The sequence below is a fragment of the Sminthopsis crassicaudata genome, chromosome 2 (assembly GCF_048593235.1).
Source record: "Sminthopsis crassicaudata isolate SCR6 chromosome 2, ASM4859323v1, whole genome shotgun sequence".
Taxonomy (NCBI): domain Eukaryota; kingdom Metazoa; phylum Chordata; class Mammalia; order Dasyuromorphia; family Dasyuridae; genus Sminthopsis; species Sminthopsis crassicaudata.
The window spans coordinates 657,067,495-657,090,732 of record NC_133618.1 but is presented as its reverse complement, the minus strand read 5'-3'; the positions used below and the strand labels follow the sequence as shown (position 1 = coordinate 657,090,732).

General features: G+C 42.6%; 1 protein-coding gene across 1 annotated transcript in view; it reads left to right on the top strand.

The window, feature by feature from the left end:
- Window positions 1–3,386: 3,386 nt before the first annotated feature.
- Window positions 3,387–23,238, top strand: part of MCU (mitochondrial calcium uniporter) — a 175,317-nt gene continuing 155,465 nt past the window's right edge. The window contains exon 1 of the mRNA XM_074296881.1: window positions 3,387–3,550. Coding sequence (XP_074152982.1) covers window positions 3,404–3,550 — 147 coding nt within the window. The 5' untranslated portion in view covers window positions 3,387–3,403. The remainder of the gene's footprint in view (window positions 3,551–23,238) is intronic.

Sequence of the window (23,238 nt, the reverse complement as noted above, 5' to 3'; positions counted from 1 at the left end):
GGGCAAAATCTTTCAGTCGAGACAAAAGAAAACATCTCTAACTTATACTATTAGAAAACTGTTCAAAGTTTGCTGTTGTCCATTGTGACATTGCCAGTAACTATGAGAGGGGGGATACCCATAACCTCTAGCGTATCCTGTCTGTTCTATAATCTGATAATCACACAAAGCTCTTAAAAACTTACAAGATGATCCCCTCTGGCTATCTCTATGAGATAGATATTATAACAATTGTTACCCCATTTTCCAGATGTGACTGAGGTTCACAGAGATTCAATGACATCCCACGATTAGTAAGTATCAGAGCCAAGATTTTGATGTGGGTATCCTGTGTTCTCCACTATGCCAGGCAGTTTCATTGTAACAATAACTCACATCATCTAGTACTTTCTTCATCAGCCTTCTGAGGTAGACTGTACTAGTTAGATGTAGAATATGGTCATCTAATCCAACTATCTCATTTTATAGAAAATGAAACTGAAGTCCAGAGAGGTGCTTTGTTCACGGTCCTAAGGGTAAGTGCAGCTGAGCTAGAGTTTGAAGGTCCTCTCTTTCCAAATCTAGCATTTTTCCTACTTAATTAACCTCCATTTTATGGATGAAGAAACATTTCTGAGAGATAAAGTGATTTGCTTGTGATCAGATTGTCAGTCTGTGTCCAACAGTGTTGAACCCAAACGTCCCGACTCCAGGCTCAACTTGATGCGGGTTGGGTCCCTTTAAGACTAGTCCTTTCAGATTGATTTATTCCTTTCTGATTCCTAACCCCTCATAGCTGAAGAAGCAAGGACTTTTGATTCACAAATCCTGGTCAAAAGCACACTTTTGAATTCTAATAGGAGATATTTGGGCTCTCACAACCCCCATCCCATCTGAGTTAACTTGGACTGTCCCAGCCCATTCTAATGATCTGCAAACCCATCCAGGAATCAACTTGAACTTGGGACTCCACTCATAGGTCCCTTTGGCTAAATCTCTCCTTATAAAAGAGCCAAGCTGGAGTCCTGTCTCTGTAGAGGTTCCAAACATGCTAGCACCATGCCTGGCACCCCAAGGACTCTCTGCCCACTGGAATCCTGTTTCCGGTGCCCTCTTATCTCTACCTTCACCTTTTACTAACTAGACTTTAACTTTACTTCCAAACCCCACAATAAGCCTCTTTTATCAATCTAGGTTTTGGGGCCTGTAAATTCCTTTACAGGGGACTCTTGTGCCACCACTAGACCTCATTTAATTCTGTATCCTTGCGCTGAATCCAAAGGGGTTGCAGGGGAGTTTTATTTGACTCCCTGAACCCCGAACCTGCCACTAGACCTCAATTAACCCTAATTTCATTTAGTTACCCCATATCTATATCTCATCAAGTCCTCCACAATATAATTTTTTTTTTTTTTTTTTTAAAGGTAGATAGGATCTTCTTGGGTCAGATAAGTGGCCACATGGATAAATGCTGGGCCTGGAGTCACGAAAACTTGTCTTCATAAATTCAAATCTGGCCTCAGATGCTTATCTCTTGTGATCCAGGGCAAGCCATTTCATCCTCCTTGCCTCAGTTTCCTCATTTGTAAAAAGAGCTGGAGAAGGGAATGGCAAATCAGCTTGTTGCTTGCCTCGGTTTCCTCATCTATAAGAAGAGCTAGAGAAAGAAATGGCAAAACATTGTAGTATCTTTGCCAAGAAAACCCCAAACGCGGTCACCAAGAGTTGGACGTGACTCAACAACAACAACAAAACTCTTCTTGGAGATTCCCTTCAGTTTTCTTTTCCATTGGCCAAGGCACTCTTGCAAATGTTCAGATCCAAATGTCAGTATGACAGGGTGGACAATGAATTTCCATACATGGAGAAATAGAGGAAAGCTAATACTATTGACAAAAAAAGAACAGCTGGAAGTGGGAGTGGAGACCATAGCTCCACATTTGTAGCTGGGCTTGGCTAGGGCAGGAGAAATTTAAAAATACTGCAGCAACCTGTAAGGGAGCCCACGAGAAGTCAGCCAGCAGTCTTTACATTAAGACTTTACAGTTGGGCTGAGCCGTCAGGGCTGAGAAGAGCCTAAAATGGAACTGGTCTGGGAATGTGACGGACCTCCAAACGTCTGTCATAGACCTGCAGCTGGTATCAGCTGTGGGATGCTGGTCACGGATCAGGGCTCTCAACTTCCATTGTTTTGCAATAATGTAATACCACTTGATAAACAGCACCATGCTCTTATTTTGGGAATCTAACCTTCTTCTTACCTTTCTGAATATTCATGATCTTGGTCAGAGTTTATCCACAAGTTTATCTCAAGAATAAGGGCTTTACCTGCATAGTACAATTGCATATGAAGGTCTTAAGAGAAAATATCATCCCTGAGGCAAAGAGACCAGAACCTTTCTCCAAATTGCGGGGGAATGTTCTCATTCTTTTTCTGGAGTGTTTTCTAGGCTGCAGGAAAGCTCCAGCTCACAGTAATGGGCTGACGGCAGGAAATCCCCTCCTAAGGAATTTGTTCTGCAGTCTCTCACTCATCTTTATTCACTATGAACTTTTCATTTGAGGTGATAGACATCATTTACTTAATAATATTTATTGAACTCCAAGTAGGTACTCGGCTGGGTGCAAGAGGAAGTGATTAGTAATTGATCCACAATTTATTTACTATTTTAGCTTATATATATATATGGGTCACATGACAATTACATATATATATATATATATATGAATTTTAAAATCACTGTATGTTTTTGCTTTTTTACGTTGCTTTTCCTTAGTCCCTTGAGCACACAGTGCACCCAGTGTCCAGGAAAATTAAGAAGACGGCTCCCAGGGAGTTTCTTGCCCAGGGCTGCAAAGGAACTGCAAAAACCGAACCCAGCCTTTGCAACGTACCCGTGTGAGCCCCAGGGAGCGGCTGGCGCTCAGTCCCCGCTCTCCCCCTCCCACATTACAATCACCCCTTATGACCGACGGGCACGCGGTGAAGAACGACTGCACCCCTAGTTAACGATGAGTTTTATCGGAGCCTCTTTTTTCCTCCAACTTGGAGAATGCTCTCATTGCGGAGCTCTGCAGAGCGCCTTCCCCTGCCTGCCTCAGTCACCCGAGCCCGGCTCCCCCCGGAGGAGCTGTGCAGAAGCGGGCATGCCCCGCCACAGAGGCCGCTCCGGGGGGCTCGGGTGCCAATTACCGGTTCCCCAGAATTTGCCCGTAATTGACCATGTCCCACTATAGGTAACTCGGGTGGAGACTGACAGCCTCCGGGATCGCCCTGCCGCTTTTCCATTGGGCTCTTGGGGCAGCCCCGCCTCGCCGACCCGAGCGAGCCCTCCCGTTGGCCCGTCGCTGGTGAATGGCGGGCGCTGGCCCCGCCCCGGCCGTCCGCTGCGCTGCCTAGGTCGGCGCCGCTTCCAGTTGAGAGATGGCGGCCGCCGCAGGTAGATCGCTCCTGCTGCTCCTTTCCTCCCGGGGCGGCGGCGGGGGCGCCAGCGGCTGCGGGGCGCTCACCGCCGGCTGCTTCCCCGGGCTGGGCGTCAGCCGCCCCCGGCACCAGCAGCACCGCCGCACGGTGAGGAAGCGCGCCCGGAGCGGGGGCTGGGGGCGGGGCGGGGCTGGGCTGGGCTGGAGCCGCGGCCGGCGGCGGTGGGAGGGCAGGCCGGCGGCCGCGGGGCAGCGGGACACTTCCCCCAACTCGCGGCCGGCCGGAGCTCGGCGGCGGCGGCGGGGCCGCGGTGCCCTTCAGGCGGCTGCGACCGCGGCGGGCGGCGCGGGGAGGGAGGGAAGGAGGAAGCGAGGGCAGGAGGAGGGGCGGCGCGCCTGGGATGTGCCCGCAGCCCGGGGACAGCGGGGCGGGGAAGGGACGGGGCTCGGACGGCGCCCAGACGGAGCCGCCGACCCCGCGCTCCTCCTGCCGGCTGCCGCCGCGGCCCCGCGCGCCTAGTGCGGCGCTGCCCGGCCCGGCGGGCTGCCCCGAGCTGCGGGCGGCCACTGCCGGGAGAGCGGAGCCCGCGACCCCCCCGGACCCCCGCGGGCCGAGAGCGTCCGGAGGGACGGCAAACTTTGTCCTCCCCGAGACTCGCCGGCGCGGGGGACAGCTCCCGGGGGAGCCTGCTGCAGTGTCTGCGGGAGGGGCCGAGCGAGGCCGGGCGGGGGTCGGCCCCCGCGGGGCGAGCCTCGGGACGGCCGGGAGGGAGGCGGCCCCAGCGCCCGGGGACTGCAGGGGGGCGGCGTGTGCCCATGTGCACACACACATCTGTACGTACGCACCCGCTTTGGGTCCGTCCATCGGCCGTCCTCCGTCCACCTGCCTTTTATCCCTCCATCATCTCTCCAGCCACCGACCTCCCCCCAGCTGGTGTTCGCCGGGAATGTTTTTTCCCTTCTTAAATAAAAAGTGCCGGGGACCCGCCTGGCCTCGCGAGTCAGCGGGTGTCCCCGCGTGTCCCCGGCAGCGCTGGCCCCTGACCAACTTTTCCGCTTAGGGCTGGGGTGGACGGGAGGAGGATCCACGTAGCCTTCCTTTCTGGAAAGAGAGTCCCTGGACACCTCGGGCCATTAGTGAGCCCGCTGAGGAAGCTAGGGAAGGAGCAGTCTGACGGGGGATGCTCAGGCTGCTCAGCCCAGGTCTGTCGCAGGGCAGTGAGCTAATAGATGCTAAGTGCTCGGAGGAGCTCGAGGACTCCACAAGTGCGGAGCCCGAGGTGTGCTGCTGCTGCCCTTTGCACCCCGGCTCCGCGGCCACCCCGCCCCCATTCGGGGGTAAACCAAACCTCAGAACCTCAGACCGAAAGGTGACATTTGCTGTAGTGATAGAGCGCTGTGATAAAGCTCTTGGTGAAAGCGAGCCTTTTTTTCTCACTAGTCAGTCTGAATGTGCTTGTCTTTAACCCCCCTAGTTACGTGTTATCTGGCAAATGCCTGCTCAGAGAACCACTTTATTTTTCCAAAAAAAAGTTCCCTATTACCCGTAAGCGGTCCCTGGAGTGTGTTCTCTCTCTTTTGAGATTGTGCAAAGTTACAAGAGTGATGGATGCATTTCAACAGTTAAGTGTCTGTTGCATGTGGGGTTTCAGTAAACCCAAACCTCCATAGGATTGTGTCACACTGGCCCTGGGATGGGATGCTGCCTGAGCCTGAGCTCCCCGGGCTTTCCCTCAAGTGGGGTCTTCTCCTCAAGGATGCAAGTAGCCTCATGGGGGGACTGTAAGGTTCCCCCAAGCTGGAGTGAAGACTACCCATAAGTTTAAGACACTTGCTAAGAAAGCATGCTTTCCATCCTTTTAATTGTGTAAATGGTGGTTTTGTGACAACTTGCATTGGAGCTGAAACATTCTTCAGATTTCCTTTTTCTTTGTGGACATGCTGTTGACTGCTAGAGATTCTTTTAGTCCTCTATATTTTCTGAAGCATGAATTTGTTAAGTGGAGGATAAGGCTTGAAGAGTGTCTGTGGGGCAAAGACAAGCGACCTCTCAGATAGGAGAAAGATTATTTTGAGGATGCCTGAGATTTAAATTGAACCTTTTCAAGGAGACATCCTAACTGTGGACACTAGATGGCACCGTGTATTGGACCCAAGCGTTTTGTTTAGGTCCAGATAATCTCCTTCCCACCCCTTTTCCCATAGATGATAACCATAAATGAGATCAAATTTTAGAGAATTTGAATGGGACTTTATCTTTGCTAATCTTGTTATTGTTTTAGAGGAAGACAAATTGTAACACTCTGTAAAGCAAAATGTACTCAGGTGTGAGAGTGGCCCAGTTGGGTGAGGGGATGCAAATACATGTAGAAAAGACATTTGGTTCTTCTGTATACCGCTGTCACATTACAGGCAACAATTTGACTTTCCTGTTTGACAAAATATGCCATGTGGATAAGGAAATTTAAAAGCTAAAATAAAAGTTTGGGATAAAGGGGACGTTTGGAGTAAATTGCCAACTTTGAGCAAGATTAAATATTGTCCTCTTAGCTCCTAGAAGTCAGGATCTATTTTTACCAGTTGCTCATCATGGCACCCGGTGTAGATTTCCTTCCTATTGGAGCATCTGGCTTCTAATAATATAGAATTCCCTTCATGAATGTGCCAAGCCTCCCAGGCTTGCTGCTTGTTTAGTTGCTGCTATTTACAAGATAGTTGTGGGGGATTTGACTTCCATGGAAGCCTTTACCCAAGTGGAGCCATTCTCTCGGCCGCCCCACCCAGCCTTATCGCTTCCTTGCAGTCACCAGATGTGGTGCAGTGTCTTGGGCACATATCATGGCTTAGTTTGCGGTTGTCCGCTCCTGCTGCTGCTCTTCTGTCTCCTGATGTAGTGGCTTGGCTGCAGAAGCTTATCAATAGCTCCCCTTTAATAGCTCCCACATCGGTAGCTTCCCGTGGCCCATGGGGGAGCAGTTCTTCAACCCCTTGCCTCTTAGAGAATCCTGCATTGTCTGGTTCTGCTTTAGCAGTTCAGCCGTGTCTTCCAGGCTTCTCTAGTATAAACTCTCTTTTTGAATGAGATCTGTCTCCCTACTGTTCCTAAAATATACCCTCTGCTTTTCCACTGTCACACCTTTGCTCATATGTCACACCTTTGCTCATATGCTACTTTTATGCCTATTTTAAATTGAGATCCAGAAAGCCAAATCATTTTGCCTGAGGTCACAGTTATTAGTGGTCCAGGACTAGAACCATGGGCTTTCTGCCTGCCAGTCCAGTGCCTTTTCCATTCCATAAGAGGCCCTGTAATTGCTTAAAAAAAGCATTGGCATCAGGAGACCTGGATTCTGTCATAAGGACCAAGGTGGTTATCCTGTTAGAATCTTGTTTTCCCCTTCTGTAAAATGGGAATGATAGAGTACCTGTTGTCCAGATTGGGCTTTGGTTGGTTACTGAGCTGGTCTGTTAATAAGTATATATATATCAACCTGGACCCAGAATTGATTAGCAGGAAGACTGGATTAAATTTGAGAAGCCATGCAATGACCCTGAGCTTCTGCTTGCAAAGAAGGCTGCAGCATTTTAATATTCCACTCTTCCTTTGAAAATCACTGTCTGCCAGTCATTAAATAGCACAGTCTTTGAAGACTCACCCAAATGGAGAAAAATAGAGTGGATATGAGGAAGTTGCAATACATTGCTGACAAAGAATTATTCAGCCACTATTTATTATATACCTGCTGTTTTCCAAGTAATGGAAATGTAAAACCCACATGAAAGCAATCCATGTTCTGAAGGATTTATGAGAAGGGCCGGTGGGAGGATAGACAACATATACATATAAAATTAAAAATAGCACATATACATGCATACATATGTATATATTCCCTTATATCATACCTCAGCTATCTCCCATATAAGTTTTAAGGTTCCCTATGCCAATTTCCACTCCCAGGTGAGTCTTAGATCCCAGAACAAGGCTCTTCCTCCTCCTCCTTCTCCTCCTCAGGGTTCCAGGGATACCCCTGAGGAGCCAGGAATGATTCTATAATGCCATCCGCTTGAGCTATACTCTTCCTGTAAGCCTCCACTCCTCAGGTGTGCTCCCCTTTGGGATTATTAGGTGAGAATCATTTTAGTTATCCAGCATTAGGTAGCTCTTAGAAAGGTAATTTATTAAGGTGTTGGAGCATGAACAGTTGGTTCAAAGCATCTCCCTGTGGGAAGTGTGTCATCCGGTCTCCCACAATTATGTGCAGAGCAGGGAAAAGTAGACTGCAGCTTGGAGAACACTTTTTTTTCTGGGGATCCCTTTGGCCCATTTGTGGTGTACTCACTCAAGAAGGGCCTCTTAGGCCTGGCACAGTTGCTTTATTTTTCTTGTTACTCTCCATCCAGTTCCTGCCTCCTAGTATAGACATCACCCTCACCTGCCTAGGGTTGCCACTAGGAAGTCATTGGGAAGATGGTAATCCAGCATCTTCAGATCTTCTACATCTTAGAAGGTCCTTCCTCCAGCTAAGGAAAGTGTGGAAGAGAAAGAAACCAGTTCCAAAGTTCAGGTCCTCCCCAACACCCCTAAGTGATTCCTTTTTAAATGCCCGCCTTGGCCCAACCTTTCTTTCTTTCTTTCTTTCTTTCTTTTTTTTTTTTTTTTTTTTGCATGAGTAATTTTTTTTTTTATAACATTATCCCTTGTAATCATTTTTCCAAATTATTCCCTCCCTTCCTCTACTCCCTCCCCCCGATGACAGGTAATCCCATACATTTTACATGTGTTACAGTATAACCTAGATACAATATATGTGTGTAAATACCATTTTCTTGTTGCAAGTTAAGTATTGGATTCCGAAGGTGTAAGTAACCTGGGTAGATAGACAGTAGTGCTAACAATTTACATTCACTTCCCAGTGTTCCTTCTCTGGGTGTAGTTGTTTCTGTCCATCATTGATCAACTGGAAGTGAGTTGGATCTTCTTTATGTTGAAGATATCCACTTCCATCAGAATACATCTTCATACAGCATTGAAGTGTATAGCGATCTTCTGGTTCTATTCATTTCACTCAGCATCAGGTCATGTAAGTCTTTCCAAACCTCTCTGTATTCGTCCTGCTGGTCATTTCTTACAGAGCAGTAATATTCCATAACCTTCATATACCATAATTTACCCAACCATTCTCCAGTTGATTTGGCCCAATCTTTCAAAGGATTCCCCTGCTAATTAGTAGTCACTGTAGGTAACCCCTAGGATTTGCTACTTTAGTCTATCTTGACATTCCTTGTGCAAAGTCATTCTAGTTCCAAGGACTTTTTGCAGTGATGGAGATTGAGAATCTTATCCCCTCCTTTAGTTGAGATGGGGTGACTTAATTGAGTACATTTATAAAGTAAATGCAAGATATTTTTGTGAGTGAAGTGCTTATGAAAGGGAGGGTGCAGTGGAATGCTCTCTTGCAAAAGATGATTCTTGAGGTGACCCTTAAATGCAATTGGACATTCCAAGAGGTGAGGATGAGGAGGAGGGAGTCCTGGGAGTAAGGGGTATGACCTGTGCAGAGGAGACCGGGTCATATGAGGAGCAGCCGGTAGACTGGTTTGGCTGGAATGTGAGGAGCAGACATGGGAAAGGCATCTGGAGAGCCAGATTGGAGCCAGACCATGAAGAACTTTAAATGCCAAGTCAGTTTTTTATCCAAAACTTCTTGAGGAAGGAAATGACATGATGGGTCAGATTGTGCTTTAGCAATATCAATATGGCAGCTCCGTGGAGGATTGATAAGACAGACTAGAAACTGGAGAGGGATGGGGAAGCCAATTAGGAGGCTCTCAGAGTCTGTGTCAGAGGTGATCAAAACTAGGTTGTTGTTTGGGGGGGGCTGTCCCCATGCTTGGAACATCCTCCATTCTTACCCTACATCTTCTGCAGGATGTACTGGTCTTCCCAGCCACTTGAAGCTTCCCTTCCCTTCCTCTAGTCTTTGGGGATCTTGTAGGTACCTTTTGATTTTCACATTTTCTTCTCAAACTCCTTGCACACTGGGACTATTATTTGTGCTTTAGCTTGTTTTTGGATTCCCAGTTTTTAAAACAGTGTCTGGGAAAGGAGATATTTTGGTCAGAGAGGAAGAGTAAAGGATAACAAGTAGATGAAGATTATGGCCATATAGTCTTGGAAGGCATGTGGGTGGCCCCTCTGATAAGATTTACGGGATAGATTGGACAATAGTTGTAAAGGATGAAGCGCAGTTTGCACGGTTCGTGTGAGCACCTGTGCAGGTGGGTGCAGATCCACTCAGGTGTTCAATGACCTTATGAGGCCTTTATGGTGAGATGATGTTTGTCAAGTGCTTTATAGCTCTTGAAGTGCTGTGAAAATGCCAGCTTCTGTTTGCAGACCTGTTCCTGAAGAGACAGAATCCTAGGAGAAGAAATGATTGGCCCAGCATCACCTAGCTAATGAGTGTTTGGGGCAATATGAGAAGCCAGGTCTTCCAGCTCTTTACTTAGTCCAAGTGGTCTTTCCATCAAACATTGTTCTCTGTGGTTTGTCAGGGATCATTGGAGTACTCGCTCCAGAAATATTGGATCTACATATTGAGTTTTCTTATTTGTGGTAAAAAATAAACAAATGAACTTCTTTTGCTTAGGGTTTAAACACTGTCTTGTCTGATTCCCTTGATTTAGATTAAACATGCCAATTGTTTATAAAATCCAAGGTCTCTAGTTTGAATTATAAAATATTTATCAGTTATCTATTTTTGTCTGTTTCCTTTAATAGAATTTGTTGAATGTTGGGAGTAACAAGATCATAGCCTGGAGAAAAAAAAAAAGGATGTTGATCTTAAGAAAAGTAGAGTATGATAGGTCTCAGACTATACTGTCTAACTTTGAGGGTTCCTGGTGATCCATAGAGCCATGATTTCACTGATTGTTGTAGGTTCGGCTCTAAAGCCAGCATGCACCTCTTAATTCAGGTTCTGTGTAGAGGTGAAATGAAGCTCTTGCAAGTCATTGATCCTCAAATTACCTTGCCTTCACATGGCTAGGATGCCCACTGAGGAAAGGCCTCCTCATTAGCCTCCTCGTCTCCATTGGAACACCACATCTGGTTAGTGATGGTTAGCCACCGTGAGGGAATGGTGGCTTGGGTGGTCTCAGACACCCGCCGTGTCGGAGAAGCTCCAGCCCTGTGGCTGGGACCTTTGATATCTCCAGCCCAAGATGCTGCCATAGGAAGGCTGAGGACAGTCAGGTTGGGTCAGGGAAGGAAGCTGAAGTCAGAAAACAGCTGGCTCTGTCCTGTTGATGGATCATTGGTCGGATGCTCAAGTGGCAATGTTCTCCATCTCCTGGGGGGGGGCCTGCCCAGCAGACACACAGTCCATTTCTGGGCCTGTCCTCAAAGCCTTTCCCACGTGTTGGACTTGAGGTTTGGGCCCTGCTGGCACAGACATCAAAACCCAGGGTCGCCTCCATGGCAAAGGGAAGGGATACTCAAGTGACTCCTAAGTATGTAGTGTAGGACTGGGTCTGAGGGAGTCATGAAAAGAAATGAGAATTGCTTTTTAAACTTGGAAAGGGATAGTCTGTGGTGGTCCAGCAGAGCTACCCCCGTTTCCATGTCTAGTTTTGGGATAAATGCCATCAAAGTTTGCCTGGGAGGTCACCCACCTAGTGATGAAGACTCCTGCCAGTTTGCTTTGGAACTGGTTTTATTTCCCCCAAGAATGCAGTTCACATTTCACGTCTGGTATTTGTGAGCATGGATAAAGTTCTTTTTGACTTCTCAGAGCCTGGGAATCCTCATCCTTAAAATGGGTCAACAGTGCCTACTTGTAGTACCAAGAGATTGAAATAAAATATGTCAACCACAGGATCAGTTTCAAAGCTTGTTCTAAATGTCAGCAGCCATCAGCAATGCCGGATTGTAACAATGAGAACTTTTCTACAAGTCTCTTCCTCTTTAATGATTGAAAAAATGATTCATTTTCAACATTTACTTTTATAAGAATTTGATTTCCAATTTTTCTCCCCTTCCAACATGACAGTCAATGTAATGTAGATTATACATGTACAATTCATATTAAACATATTTCCACATTTAATGAATTTTGAATGCACTGGTTTAAGAAACTAGCAGTGAAGAAACGCCCTTCACCAGTTCAGATCTGCTCCTGCTCTGCAGTTATAGCCTTAGAGATCATCTCCAAGAAAGGAAAGGTTAGGGACATGGCTGGAGGTCACCGAGGCAGTGTGTGTTACAGGTTGAACTGAAGCCAGGACTTCCTGGTTCTGAGGCCGTTTCTTGGCCACGGTGTCTCAGAGCCTGTCTCAGGAATAGTATTAAGCCAGTAAATGATTGCAGTAGGCAGTAAAGGGTTCTCGGTAGCATCTTCATCATTCTCATTGTCATTGTGTGGATCTGCACCAGAGGAATGTGTGCATGTGAAATCATTAGCCTTTCAAATGGATAATTCTGGGATGAAGATTTGCCTCCAAATAGGACTTTACCCAGTGAAGTTATTAGTAAATTATTAGAATGAAGGTTTTGAAGAAGGTTCTATCCTGCTTTAGCGTCTGTGAGGGGGGAAACTTTGCTTTTGCTTATTAGTGCTGAACGTGGGAGGTGAGGAAAGGAAAGGATTCTGCTTCTTTCACCAGCAGTGGCATGGAGAAATGTATGTCAGGCCAAGAGGAATTAATCTAGATTTCAGTTGTTTTGATAGTCATATATATATATAAATATGTATATGTAAATATGAAATAATATATATGTATATATATGAAGCATTTTAAACAAGATCTATTTTAGCTTTATATCCATGATTTTAAGTGAAAGGATTTTCTGTATCTGTTTTATCACAAATTGGTTGGTCATTCTGATGGTTTAGATAGAGCAACAATGGATATTGAGATTAACTAAGAGAGTGAGGAATAGAGCCTTAGGGAGAAGAAGAGCCTGGGGATTTGGAAGATGAATGAGCCAATTTCTAGATTTCAGTCTGAATGGCATGTTTTCGGTTCTTTACGACTTCTGGGATTTCTGGGCATAGAAATACAGTTATGCTTGTGGGAACTATGGAGAGAGGCTTTATCCTATAGCAGAATTCAGAGCTAGCATGCACCTTAGAAATCTGTGGATCTTGTACCTCCCTGGGTCCATATGCCCATGATAGTGCAGGGTAGCCCTTAAGATTTCAGCCCTGATCTACTTCCAAATCCTGTTCTCCTTTTACTGGAACAAATGGGCCTTTCTTTTGAATTGAATGGAATTGAATTGTTTGGGTCCAGTGTTTATGGAAATGGTAGTTAATTTAGCCCTATTAGTAATATATAACTTGAGGAAGGTTCCTAAAATGATCTCATTTAGAATTTTCAGATGAAAAAGTTCATTTTCTGATCTCTCTTTTTTCTCTCTAGGGGTTGATGGGAAAATAATGACTATAATCAGCCATATTAGGTTATCTTTAAAGCTTTGGTTTTCTGGTATTTGAATAGAAATCTTATTTTAAGTGTGTTTGGACAATAACATACGTCCATTTCCTTAGTTATTTCAGGAGAATCTTGATCAGGTAGCCACGTGGACATTTTTTTAAGTTTATGATGGTCAGAACATTTAAGTTTATCTATCTATCCATCCACCTAAGTATATAATTATACATGTGTATTTATTGGTGCATGTTATACCCAATAGTTTTTCTACTCTTGAGGCAGTTGAGTAACTGGACCTGGAATTAGGAAAAGCTGAATTCAGATCCTGCCTCAGAGAATAGCTGTGTGACTCTGGGTAAGTTGTATCTTCTCTTTGTTGCGGTTTCTTCATCTGTAAAATGGGGATGGTGATAGTACCCCTACCTCTAGGATTGCCGTGAGGCTGAAATGAAACAATATTTTTAAGGTGTTTTGCAAACTTTAAAAATTCTCTGTGAATATTAGCTTTTAATATCATTAGTATTGTGACTCGTTAATGGGATTCAGTTTTCTTTGGCCAACCTAAAATGACACTAGCTAGGGTTCTAGGTATCTCCTTCTGATGTTACTTATAAAGCTTGTCTGCTTGGGGAGGGCAGTCATTGCATTATTGCAACTTTTGGGATCCAAAGTGCATCTGCCTTGAAGTGAATTCTTGTTGATGTCTGTCTAGAACATTAACTAGTTTGAAGGACGACTGGATCACCCGGTAACTCTCCATACGTGTTCATTGATTGCTTCATCTCAGCCAGAGTGGGTCTGACTAGAAAGCTGAGAGGTGAGGATGGTTAATGTGGAGACTTGTAGATCCGGTGCAGAAAGAGATGCGATCTGTGGGAACACCATGACTTGCAAGTGAGTTGGATTGAAGTGAGGAGGGCTTTGCAAAGTCACCACCCTCACCTCCCCCTCCCGAGCCATGTGGGTCCAGGGGCCAGATATAGACCAGGATGACTGGAGATGGCCCTGGATGCAGTGGGAGACCTGGGCCTTTGGAAGCTGAGGTCTTCCCAGATCCCATTTTGTCTGAAGCAACACCCAATCATGCTTAAGGCTAGGTCAAGAGACTAGTGACAAGGGGATGCAAAGGCGACTTTGAGCCATCAAGCTGATATTTAGATCTTCAGCCTTTTGGGTTTGGTTTTCCCCTTGCTTTCCCAGTCTCTCTCCCTCTCCCTCCCCCCATTTCTTATTCTTATAACCCATCCCTTAGCTCAGGGGCCACCACCCCATGGGTTGGGGTTTTTCCTGGGTTCCTCCTTAGATTCAGCCTTCCTGTAGCTAGCTTGATCCTAGCCAAGTGTCCCTAGCCTATAGCTGGCTCAGGGAAATAAATTAATTGATGGAAATACATAAGAGAGATTGAAGTGCTTGGGGGTTTCTTCTGACCTGATGTGGCCATTTGAATTCAGAGACTTTGAAACTTCAATCTGCCTTTCCTAAGCCATTCCCTTCCCCCAAAATACATGCTCCTCCTTCCATCACCTCATCCTTTTCATAGCCTGGACATAAATGGGCTTCTCAGTCATGTTTATTTTCCAGTGCATTTATTTTTTAAGACTTTTCATTCTGTTACTTACTCCCTTTTCTCTTCTCTGCTGAATCTGGAATTCCTTCATACCATTACAATTTCTATCTAATTATGATCTGTGGGATTTCCCTGTTGCAGATAGATTGCTTTCCTCCTGAGTATAATACACACTTCTCTTACCAGGAGCCAAAACCTGGATGTTCATCCATCCAGTTTTATTGCAGTCTTATAGAACATTCTTGGGCTTCTTTGGTTTAGGATCTGCAGCCGTCAAGTTTAAATTCTGCAGTATGGATTCATGGGGTGCTCCTTTCCCTACTCTGAACTCCCTTGGGCTCCCTTCAAGGGCTATTAACTTTTATCACTTGGGAAATGAAAGTGACCTAAGGACAAACTCGTCCTCAGTCAAATTTTGGCAGCTCTCATTTTTCCAATGTATTGGAAGCATAGATACCACTGACCACGCCTGGTTTTCTCTTCTTGGAATTAAAGCAATTTTAGATGGAGTAGTAATCTAGCATTCTCAGTTGACAGTAGTATCTCTTTCTTTAATACGACATCCATCCTTAGGTAGATGGGAAATATGTGTATTACTTAGCAGTGGCTGTGCTAGTTGGTGAAGAAGCTTTTTAGAGTCCCTGAAAGCCAGGGATTGCTGTATGACAGAATTAATGTGAGTTTTCTAATTGAAGCAAATGAAATGGTACAAAAATAAATGTAAGGACTGTGTGCCATGGGGTGTAAGGAAGGAACACTGATCAGGGGGCAGAAGATTGGAGTTTCCTTCTGCTTCTGATTGGCTGAGTCTCTTTTATTTATTTATTTATTTATTTATTTATTTATTTATTTATTTATTTATTTATTTATTTATTGTTTATTTAATTTTTATTTTATTTTATAATTATAACTTTTTTTGACAGTACATATGCATGGGTAATTTTTTTTTACAACATTATCCCTTGCACTTACTTCTGTTGAGATTTTTTCCCTTCCTCCCCCAACCCCCTCCCCCAGATGGCAGGCAGTCTTATACATGTTAAATATATTACAGTATATTCTAGATACAATATATGTGTGTAGAACCGAATTTCTTGTTGCACAGGAAGAATTGGATTCAGAAGGTAAAAATAACGGTTTACACTCATTTCCCAGTGTTCCTTTTCTGGATGTAGCTGATTCTATCCATCATTAATCAATTGGAATTGGATTAGCTCTTCTCTATGTTGAAGATCTCCACTTCCATCAGAATACATCCTCGTACAGTATCATTGTTGATCTTCTGGTTCTGCTCGTTTCACTCAGCATCAGTTGATTTAAGTCTCTCCAAGCTTCTCTGTATTCATCCTGTTGGTCATTTCTTACAGAACAATAATATTCCATAACCTTCATATACCATAATTTACCCAACCATTCTCCAATTGATGGACATCCATTCATCTTCCAGCTTCTAGCCACTATGAAAAGGGCTGCCACAAACATTTTGGCACATACAGGTCCCTTTCCCTTCTTTAGTATTTCCTTGGGATATAAGCCCAATAACAGCAATGCTGGATCAAAGGGTATGCACAGTTTGATAACTTTTTGGGCATAGTTCCAGATTGCTCTCCAGAATGGCTGGATTCTTTCACAACTCCACCAACAATGCATCAGTGTCCCAGTTTTCCCACAGCCCCTCCAACATTCATCGTTATTTGTTCCTGTCATCTTAGCCAATCTGACAGGTGTGTAATGATATCTCAGAGTTGTCTTAATTTGCATTTCTCTGATCAGTAGTGATTTGGAACACTCTTTCATATGAGCGGAAATTGGCTGAGTCTCTTTAATCCCTCTGGCTTTTTTCTTCTGTGAAAATAAGGAATTGGACTATCAGTTTTCAGTTTTGGCTAATTCTGTAGTAGGTTGTATAGACTCACAAACTCACAGCTTCTTCTTGTGCAATCCAGTTATGAGAAATTGCCAGCTCAATGCCCCTTCTTTCTTTGTACGCCATCGTGTTTCACTCTGCTTTTGTTTTCTGAATCTGGTCTGGAGAAGCCCCTGGATCTCAGTATTTTGAATTTCAGTCCTACAATGCCCTTTGAAGACATTAAGGCTAGGAAGGACCACACTTATTTTTCCTCTCCCTGTTAGGATGTTCACATTGTATCATCATGTCACTGGTTCCATTTGTTCAAACAAGTTCACCTCTTTACAGGGTCACTGGATTCTTGTTTATGTATTTCCAAATTCTTACTCACCTTTGATTTTTTTTAAACATTAATTTAAAAAAATTTGACTTGCAAATTGTTTCCCTGCCTCTAGCACCATCGAGAAGGCAAGCACTAGAATATCCATTATACATGTAAAATCATGCAAAAACATTTCCAAATTAGCCATGTTACCAAAAAAAAAAAAGTAAAGTGAAAAAATATGCTTCATTCTTTTCTCAGAGTTCATCAGTTATCTTTCCAGAGATAGATAGCATTTTTTATCATATGTCCTTTAGAATCCTTATCGATCACTATATTGCTCAGAGTAGCAAAGTTAATTATCCTTATGGTATTGCTATTGTAGTATACAATGTTCTCCTTGTTCTGCTTACTTTCCTTTACATTAGTTCATATAAGTCTTTACGGATTTTTCTGAAACAACTCCTTAAATCATTTTACAATAAAGTATTACATTGCATTCATATACCATAACTTGTTCAACTATTCCCCAATTGATGCTCATCCCCTCAATTTCTACTTCTTTACTACCACAAAAAGATAAGCTCTAGTCTTTTCATCAGACATACTTGAAAATTCTTTTTTCATTTCAAAGCCCATTTTTCTTTATCGGATTGTACTCAGCTTTTCAGGATAAATTATTCTTGGTTGTAAGGTTATATATTATTTGCCTTTTGAGGTATTATATAACAGACTCTTGTAATTTGTAGTAGAAATTGCCAACTTTTATGTGAGATTGTCTGTGGTTCCTTGGTACTTAAATTGCTTCTTTATGTATTCTTACAGCATTTTTTTCTTTTTTGTGAGAGCTTTGGATTTTAGCTGTGACCTTCATGAATTTTTCCATAAGGAGTTTTTTTCAGGAAGTGACTGAATTCCCTCTACCTGTACTTTGCCCTCTCGGCCTAATAAATCTGGGCAGTTTTATGATTCCATAAAAGATAGTGTCTAGAGTTTTTTTTTTTAATCATAGTTTTCAGAGAGTCCAGTGATTCTTAAATTATATCTTTCCTTGACTAATTTTCCAGGTAATTTGTTTTAGATGTCCAATATCTTATGTTTTCTTCTCCCTTTATTTCAGTCATTTCATATTATTTTAATATTTCTTGCTGTCTCATGAAGTCATTGATTTCTGTGTGGTATATTCTAGTTTTCAGGAAGTGTGTTACTTGGATAATTATTGTCAGATCTAAGCTTCTTAGTCTCTTTACAAATATTTCATTTAGAACTTTTATCTCATTTTTTATTTCTGTTCTAGGTGTTCAGTTAAGAATTTGAAGAAATTCTTTGAATTTCTTTGAAGAAGATTCATTGTTTTCCTTTCAGTCATTGCTTTAGTTGTTATGAAATCATCTTTGGGGACAATTTCTAAATCTGTAATAATTTTTTGATACGATTGGTGTTTTGGGTTTTTTTTTTTTTTTCATCTCTTCAACTTCTGTTCTTAATTGGAGCCTTGTTTTATGTTTGGGTTCCCTTTTTCTGCTAACTTTTTGGTGTCATGGTCAGCTGTGTTAGGAAACTTCTGCCTCTTGAGGTTAGGGATTCTGTGCTCCTTCCCTTCCCTATCCTAGTAGGGGTCTTGACTTTGGGCTGCCTGGTTCTGAGTGCTGCTCTTCTGTTCTGGTCACTGCCACTTTGCTCTGGGTACTTCTGGCTTATGGAGATTTCAAATGCCTCACTCTGGGGCTTTCTGCCCACCTAAGTCTTCTTAGTTGTCTTCTTAAGGCTACAGGAGCTTTTCTGGATCACCTTTGGGGGGGGTTAGGGGGTTAGTTAGTTTTCCTGCCCTTCCTTAGGCTTCTGGTTGACTTTTTGGGGCAATTCTGGAGGAAGCCATTCTAGTTCCTCACTAGATTTCCTGATTGTTATTCTATCTAGTGAAATCTCAGATTTTTGCTGGACTACGTATTTGGGAGCTATGAGGTCTGTTTTCCATTCATTCAGTCATCTTGGCTGGAATACAATGTTAAAGCTTAGGAATGGAGAGAGCAGCATTTCATCTGTTGGTAGTTATTATTGGAGGATGGAGGGAAGCTCTTCTCTACTTTCTGGAGGTGAAAATGACTTGGAATAATTCTGGTACTTGTGCATTCAGTCCCATCTTTTCCCTATGTGTTCTCCTGCCATTGGTAACAAGGAGAGCGGTCACTTTTAAGTGGAGAGGCTCCTACTCCATTCTTTTAGGAAGTCAGCTGACTGATTCATGGTTAGGATTTGAAGACATTAACCCAAAGTGATGGACAAATACTTTGTGGGCGAGGTAGTGGGGAGTGGAGGGAGCCTTTGGAAAGAGGTGCTGCCAACTTGACCCTGTTGGATCCCCTACTGAAGCACCACTGCTGGTGCTTTTCCTCTGAAGTTACCTTCCACCTACTCTCTATATACTTTGTATGTACCTAGTAATTTTTATGTTCGTCTCTCCACTAAACTGTGAATTTCTTGAGATGAGGACCTTTTTTTTTTTTTTTTTTTTTTTTTTTTTTTTTTTTTTTTTTTTAACCGTTCTTCTTATCCCCAGGGATTAGTTTACAAAGTAAGTTCTAAATAGATACTTTTGGAATGACTATATATTTCCTTGATTTCATTCTTTTCATACATCTTCATGTATGTTTCATCAGAAAACTCAGATGAGAATTGCATAGTATGAGAAGGTAAATAGAGAGGCATGGAGGCAACTGTTACCAGAGCAGTTTGCAGAGGACCTGACATAGGTGCACACCCTATTAACCAGAGTGTAGTGCTCTCCCTCACTTTCCTGATTTTCTAGAGCTCATCCTGAAGAAACCTTCCCAAGTAGGTGCCCCTTGAAATCTGATTGTTCATGAAATTCACCAATGGTTAGTTGCACATATTACCGGTCATTTCTTGTCCTCACAGCGGTGGAAGGCAGAGTTACAAAGTCAGAGGGACTATTTTCTAAACTTGTAATAGATTGCGTTAAAGATAATACAGCTTTTTAATTATAGCTCTTCATGTGATGGTGTCACTGTCTGTACTTAGATGCTATGGTGATAGGAGTCATAGAAATGCAGCGAAGGAAGAGATGCTGTTTGATTCAGGCAACAGCTAATAATCATAAAACAGTTTACAATCATGCTATCGAGAAGTCAGGGCTTTATATAGGTGCTGTTTAAATAGGACCTGGAAAAAAGGAGCAAAATGCTGACTGACTGATGCATAGGATTTGAAGACAGGGACCCAATCGTGATGGACAAATAGTTGGGGGCAAGGTGGGGACGAGGGGAAGGGGCCTTTGGATTGATGTTGCTGATTTGCCTTGGATTTCTTACTGAAGTACGTTTCCACTGATGAGTAAGAAGAGGAATCTTGGAGGTGTTCAATTTGCTTTGAAATTGATCTTTACTAATCACCTTTTAAAAAACCTTGCCATATCTTTCATCCTCTGCCAACAGCTCTGTTGGCAGGGTTTGGGCCAGGGGCCAATCTTAAGTCAAAATTTGTTTTTCATCTTAAATCAGAATGCATATCAGAATATTTTCAGGAAAGCTTTTCTTCCAAAGGGATTATAGAAAGTAGGATGTAGGTTTCCAGATCTCTTTTAAGTAAAGGAGACTCTATTACTCCCAGATACCCAGACAGAATCTTGGCTGGAGCATGTCAGTTTTGTAAATGAGGAGAAACCTCTGTATGAGTCTGGGTATGCATGTATGTGCCTGTGTTCATCTATACATATGCACATACACACTTATTCAGTCTGCTTTTTTATTTTCCCATTCTTTCATTATGATTAGTGCTGATTCTGAAAGCTATGACTAGATAAAGAATAAAGTTGACAGGCTCCATGTATATTAACATTTTAATTTCTTGGCTTAGTGCCTTTCCCCCTTATTTTACTCATTCCCCATCCCTCAAGTAGTAATACTAAAAAAAAAATAAAATCTCTTCTTTATGTAAAGCCCTTATCTATGCTTTAAATGTAAATGAATATTGCACAAGGTTTGCAGCATAATACGAGATTTTTTTGCATCCTTATATTAAAATGGAGCTTTTGAACCATTTTCAGTGCTTTCTTGATCATTTTAATATCTCATTTTGCATTACTGTTTGAAACAGGATGAAGTTAATTTCTTAATGTGACCAAGTGCTTCCAATCTGGGAGAGCTTTGAATATGCAGGTACTTAGTTTTTAATGATAGTTTGAGCTTTTAGCAAAAGGGAAGAAAATGAAAGGAAAATATAATAGATTTCATGTCTTAAGATGAGGAATCCTTGTTAAGATTAAAGTAGAGCTGCATTGTGGCCACAGAGTTATAGATCAGAAGGTCACATCACAGCCAGTATTAGAAGGATTCAGAGGAGAATGGGAGGAAAGAGTAGGCAGAGAGGACAGGGCTGATAGGCTCTGTCTCTCACACAGGAAAGCTCCTCAAAGAAGCAAACTTGTAAGGATACCAGGCTTAATAGCAGCTTCTTCTTAAGGAGGTGGAACAGGATAGCAAAAGGCACCTTTTATACAATAGACTAGGAGAAATCTTTTAAGCTGGATTTTTGTTATCATAGGCACAGAATACTTTTTTTTTTTCCAATTCCGAAGGAAACATCTTTTTGTTTTAGAAAAGGCCAACCATATTTTTTTCCTTTCCTTTCCTTTCCTTTTTTTTTTTTTTTTTGAGAGTATGGAATGACCTCATTTATCATGTTCTTGTTGGGGGAATCCTCTTAATTAGTGTTTCCTGCAAGGGGATTCTGGGGAATCGTGGGGGCGGGGAATAACGTTTTATATGACTGAACATGTCTTCTTTAGAATGCATTAGGAACATTTGCCATAATATAGAGAGCTCATATGGGATTGATCTGTTACAGAATAAACTTGATTTTACCCAGCTCAGAGATGTTTCAATTCTGTAGAGTACAGACAAAATGTAATTGGAATTCTGTTGGCATTAATTCAGTAATGTGTTATTTTTGTTTGTTTGAAATAATCCAAAATTGGGCAAAAAAAATCTGCTTCTTCTATAAAAGGAATTTTACTGTTTGTATTCCCTAGATATTAAAAAAATCACTCTTTAAGTGATATTTATAGGCTAATGAGAAGGCATAGGGATTTGAGAGAATCCTGGTCCAGCACAATACTAGGCACATAGGTGTTTAATGAATATTTGTTTAATTTTATGAGTTTTATTGTAGCTATGTGTGTTTGTATCTATTCTTACTCATTGAAAATCAAGCTCAGAATGAACACCATGAAGCTGTGGCCTGGGGAGAATGTTCTCTTTTACCTCTAGTTTCCAGATAAGCTTTCTTTATCCTTGTTAATGGCCCGGGAAGCATTTTGCACAGTTATATGATGCAGAGCTGGGTTTCAATTGGTCTGTCCCTCCAAATGAACTGCTGTAATGCATCAGGTAGAAATGCTGAACCAGCAGGGGAAATATTGTAATAAACAGGATACTTTCCAGGAGATGGAGCTGAAGGCAAGCACCAGCCAAAACGGAGGAGAAAATGTTACTTGGGCACCTAAATGAACTAATCATAAGGGAAAAATACTGCTGCCCTCAGGGAATGTACCATTCTAATTAAGTTAATTGGGAACTGGGCCACTTAGACTCTCAGTATTTCCAACAAAAAGGTGACAGCTTTAAGTATTAGGTGACAGTAGGAAAGGTATTGGTTAAAGCTTGCCTGATGGGAGTATTTGACTTTTCTCTTCCTGAACAACTAAGATTCAGAAGCACCAAGAATGATTCAATTCAAGTCTACTTGTCTTTGCCATAAGAATTCTAAGGGTTTCAGTGTGGAAGGGTTCCACTAGGGATGAAGAATGTTTGTCAGGGAAGACAGAGATAGAATTACTGTGGGTAGGGTTAAAAATTACTGATTTCTGATGCCTTTTTGAAAAAAGTCAAGATTAATTAAATTAATCCATTTAAGATCATTATGATGAAGGACAGATGTGAAAGATACTTAGAATTCATAAATGTCAATCAATTTTCTAGGAACAAAGCTACATAAAACTAATCAGCTGAAAAACATCAGAATTTATAGATGAGTAAATTGGTGTTCATAAAATATGATGAATTCAGCTGCTGTTCCCCCTTACTCTTCCCTATGCCCCATTTCCTTCCTGTTGTTCTTATTTCTGCTAAGGGAACTACCACTTTCCCATTCTTCCATGCTTGATACTTTAGCATTATCTTTCTTTTATTTTAAATTAAACATTTTATTTTCATTTAACAACTATTTTTGGTATTAATTTTGAATCTTCTTTTTTCCCCATTCCCTTCCATCCAATCCCAAATCCTGCTGATTTTATCTCCAGGATTATTTGCAACAGCCTCATAACTTGTCTCTCCCCACTTTAATTGGATTCCGTACAACATTGCCAAATTCATCTTCCTAATGCACAGATCTGACTGATTATGTCACTGTTCTGTTCAAAAACCTTCCGGACTCCCCATTGTCTTCTGGGCAATGTATCCTGGCAAATGAAGCATTTTTGTTGGGTTTTTCCCCCTGAATCTGGCCGCAGCCTGTATTTCCTACCTGTTCTTTGCCTTACCTCCCTTTTGAAATTTCTACATTTCGACCAAGCTCATTGATTCACCAACACAGCCAGTTTTCCTTGAGCCAGATTGTTTCCTCACCCTGTTTTCCCTCACC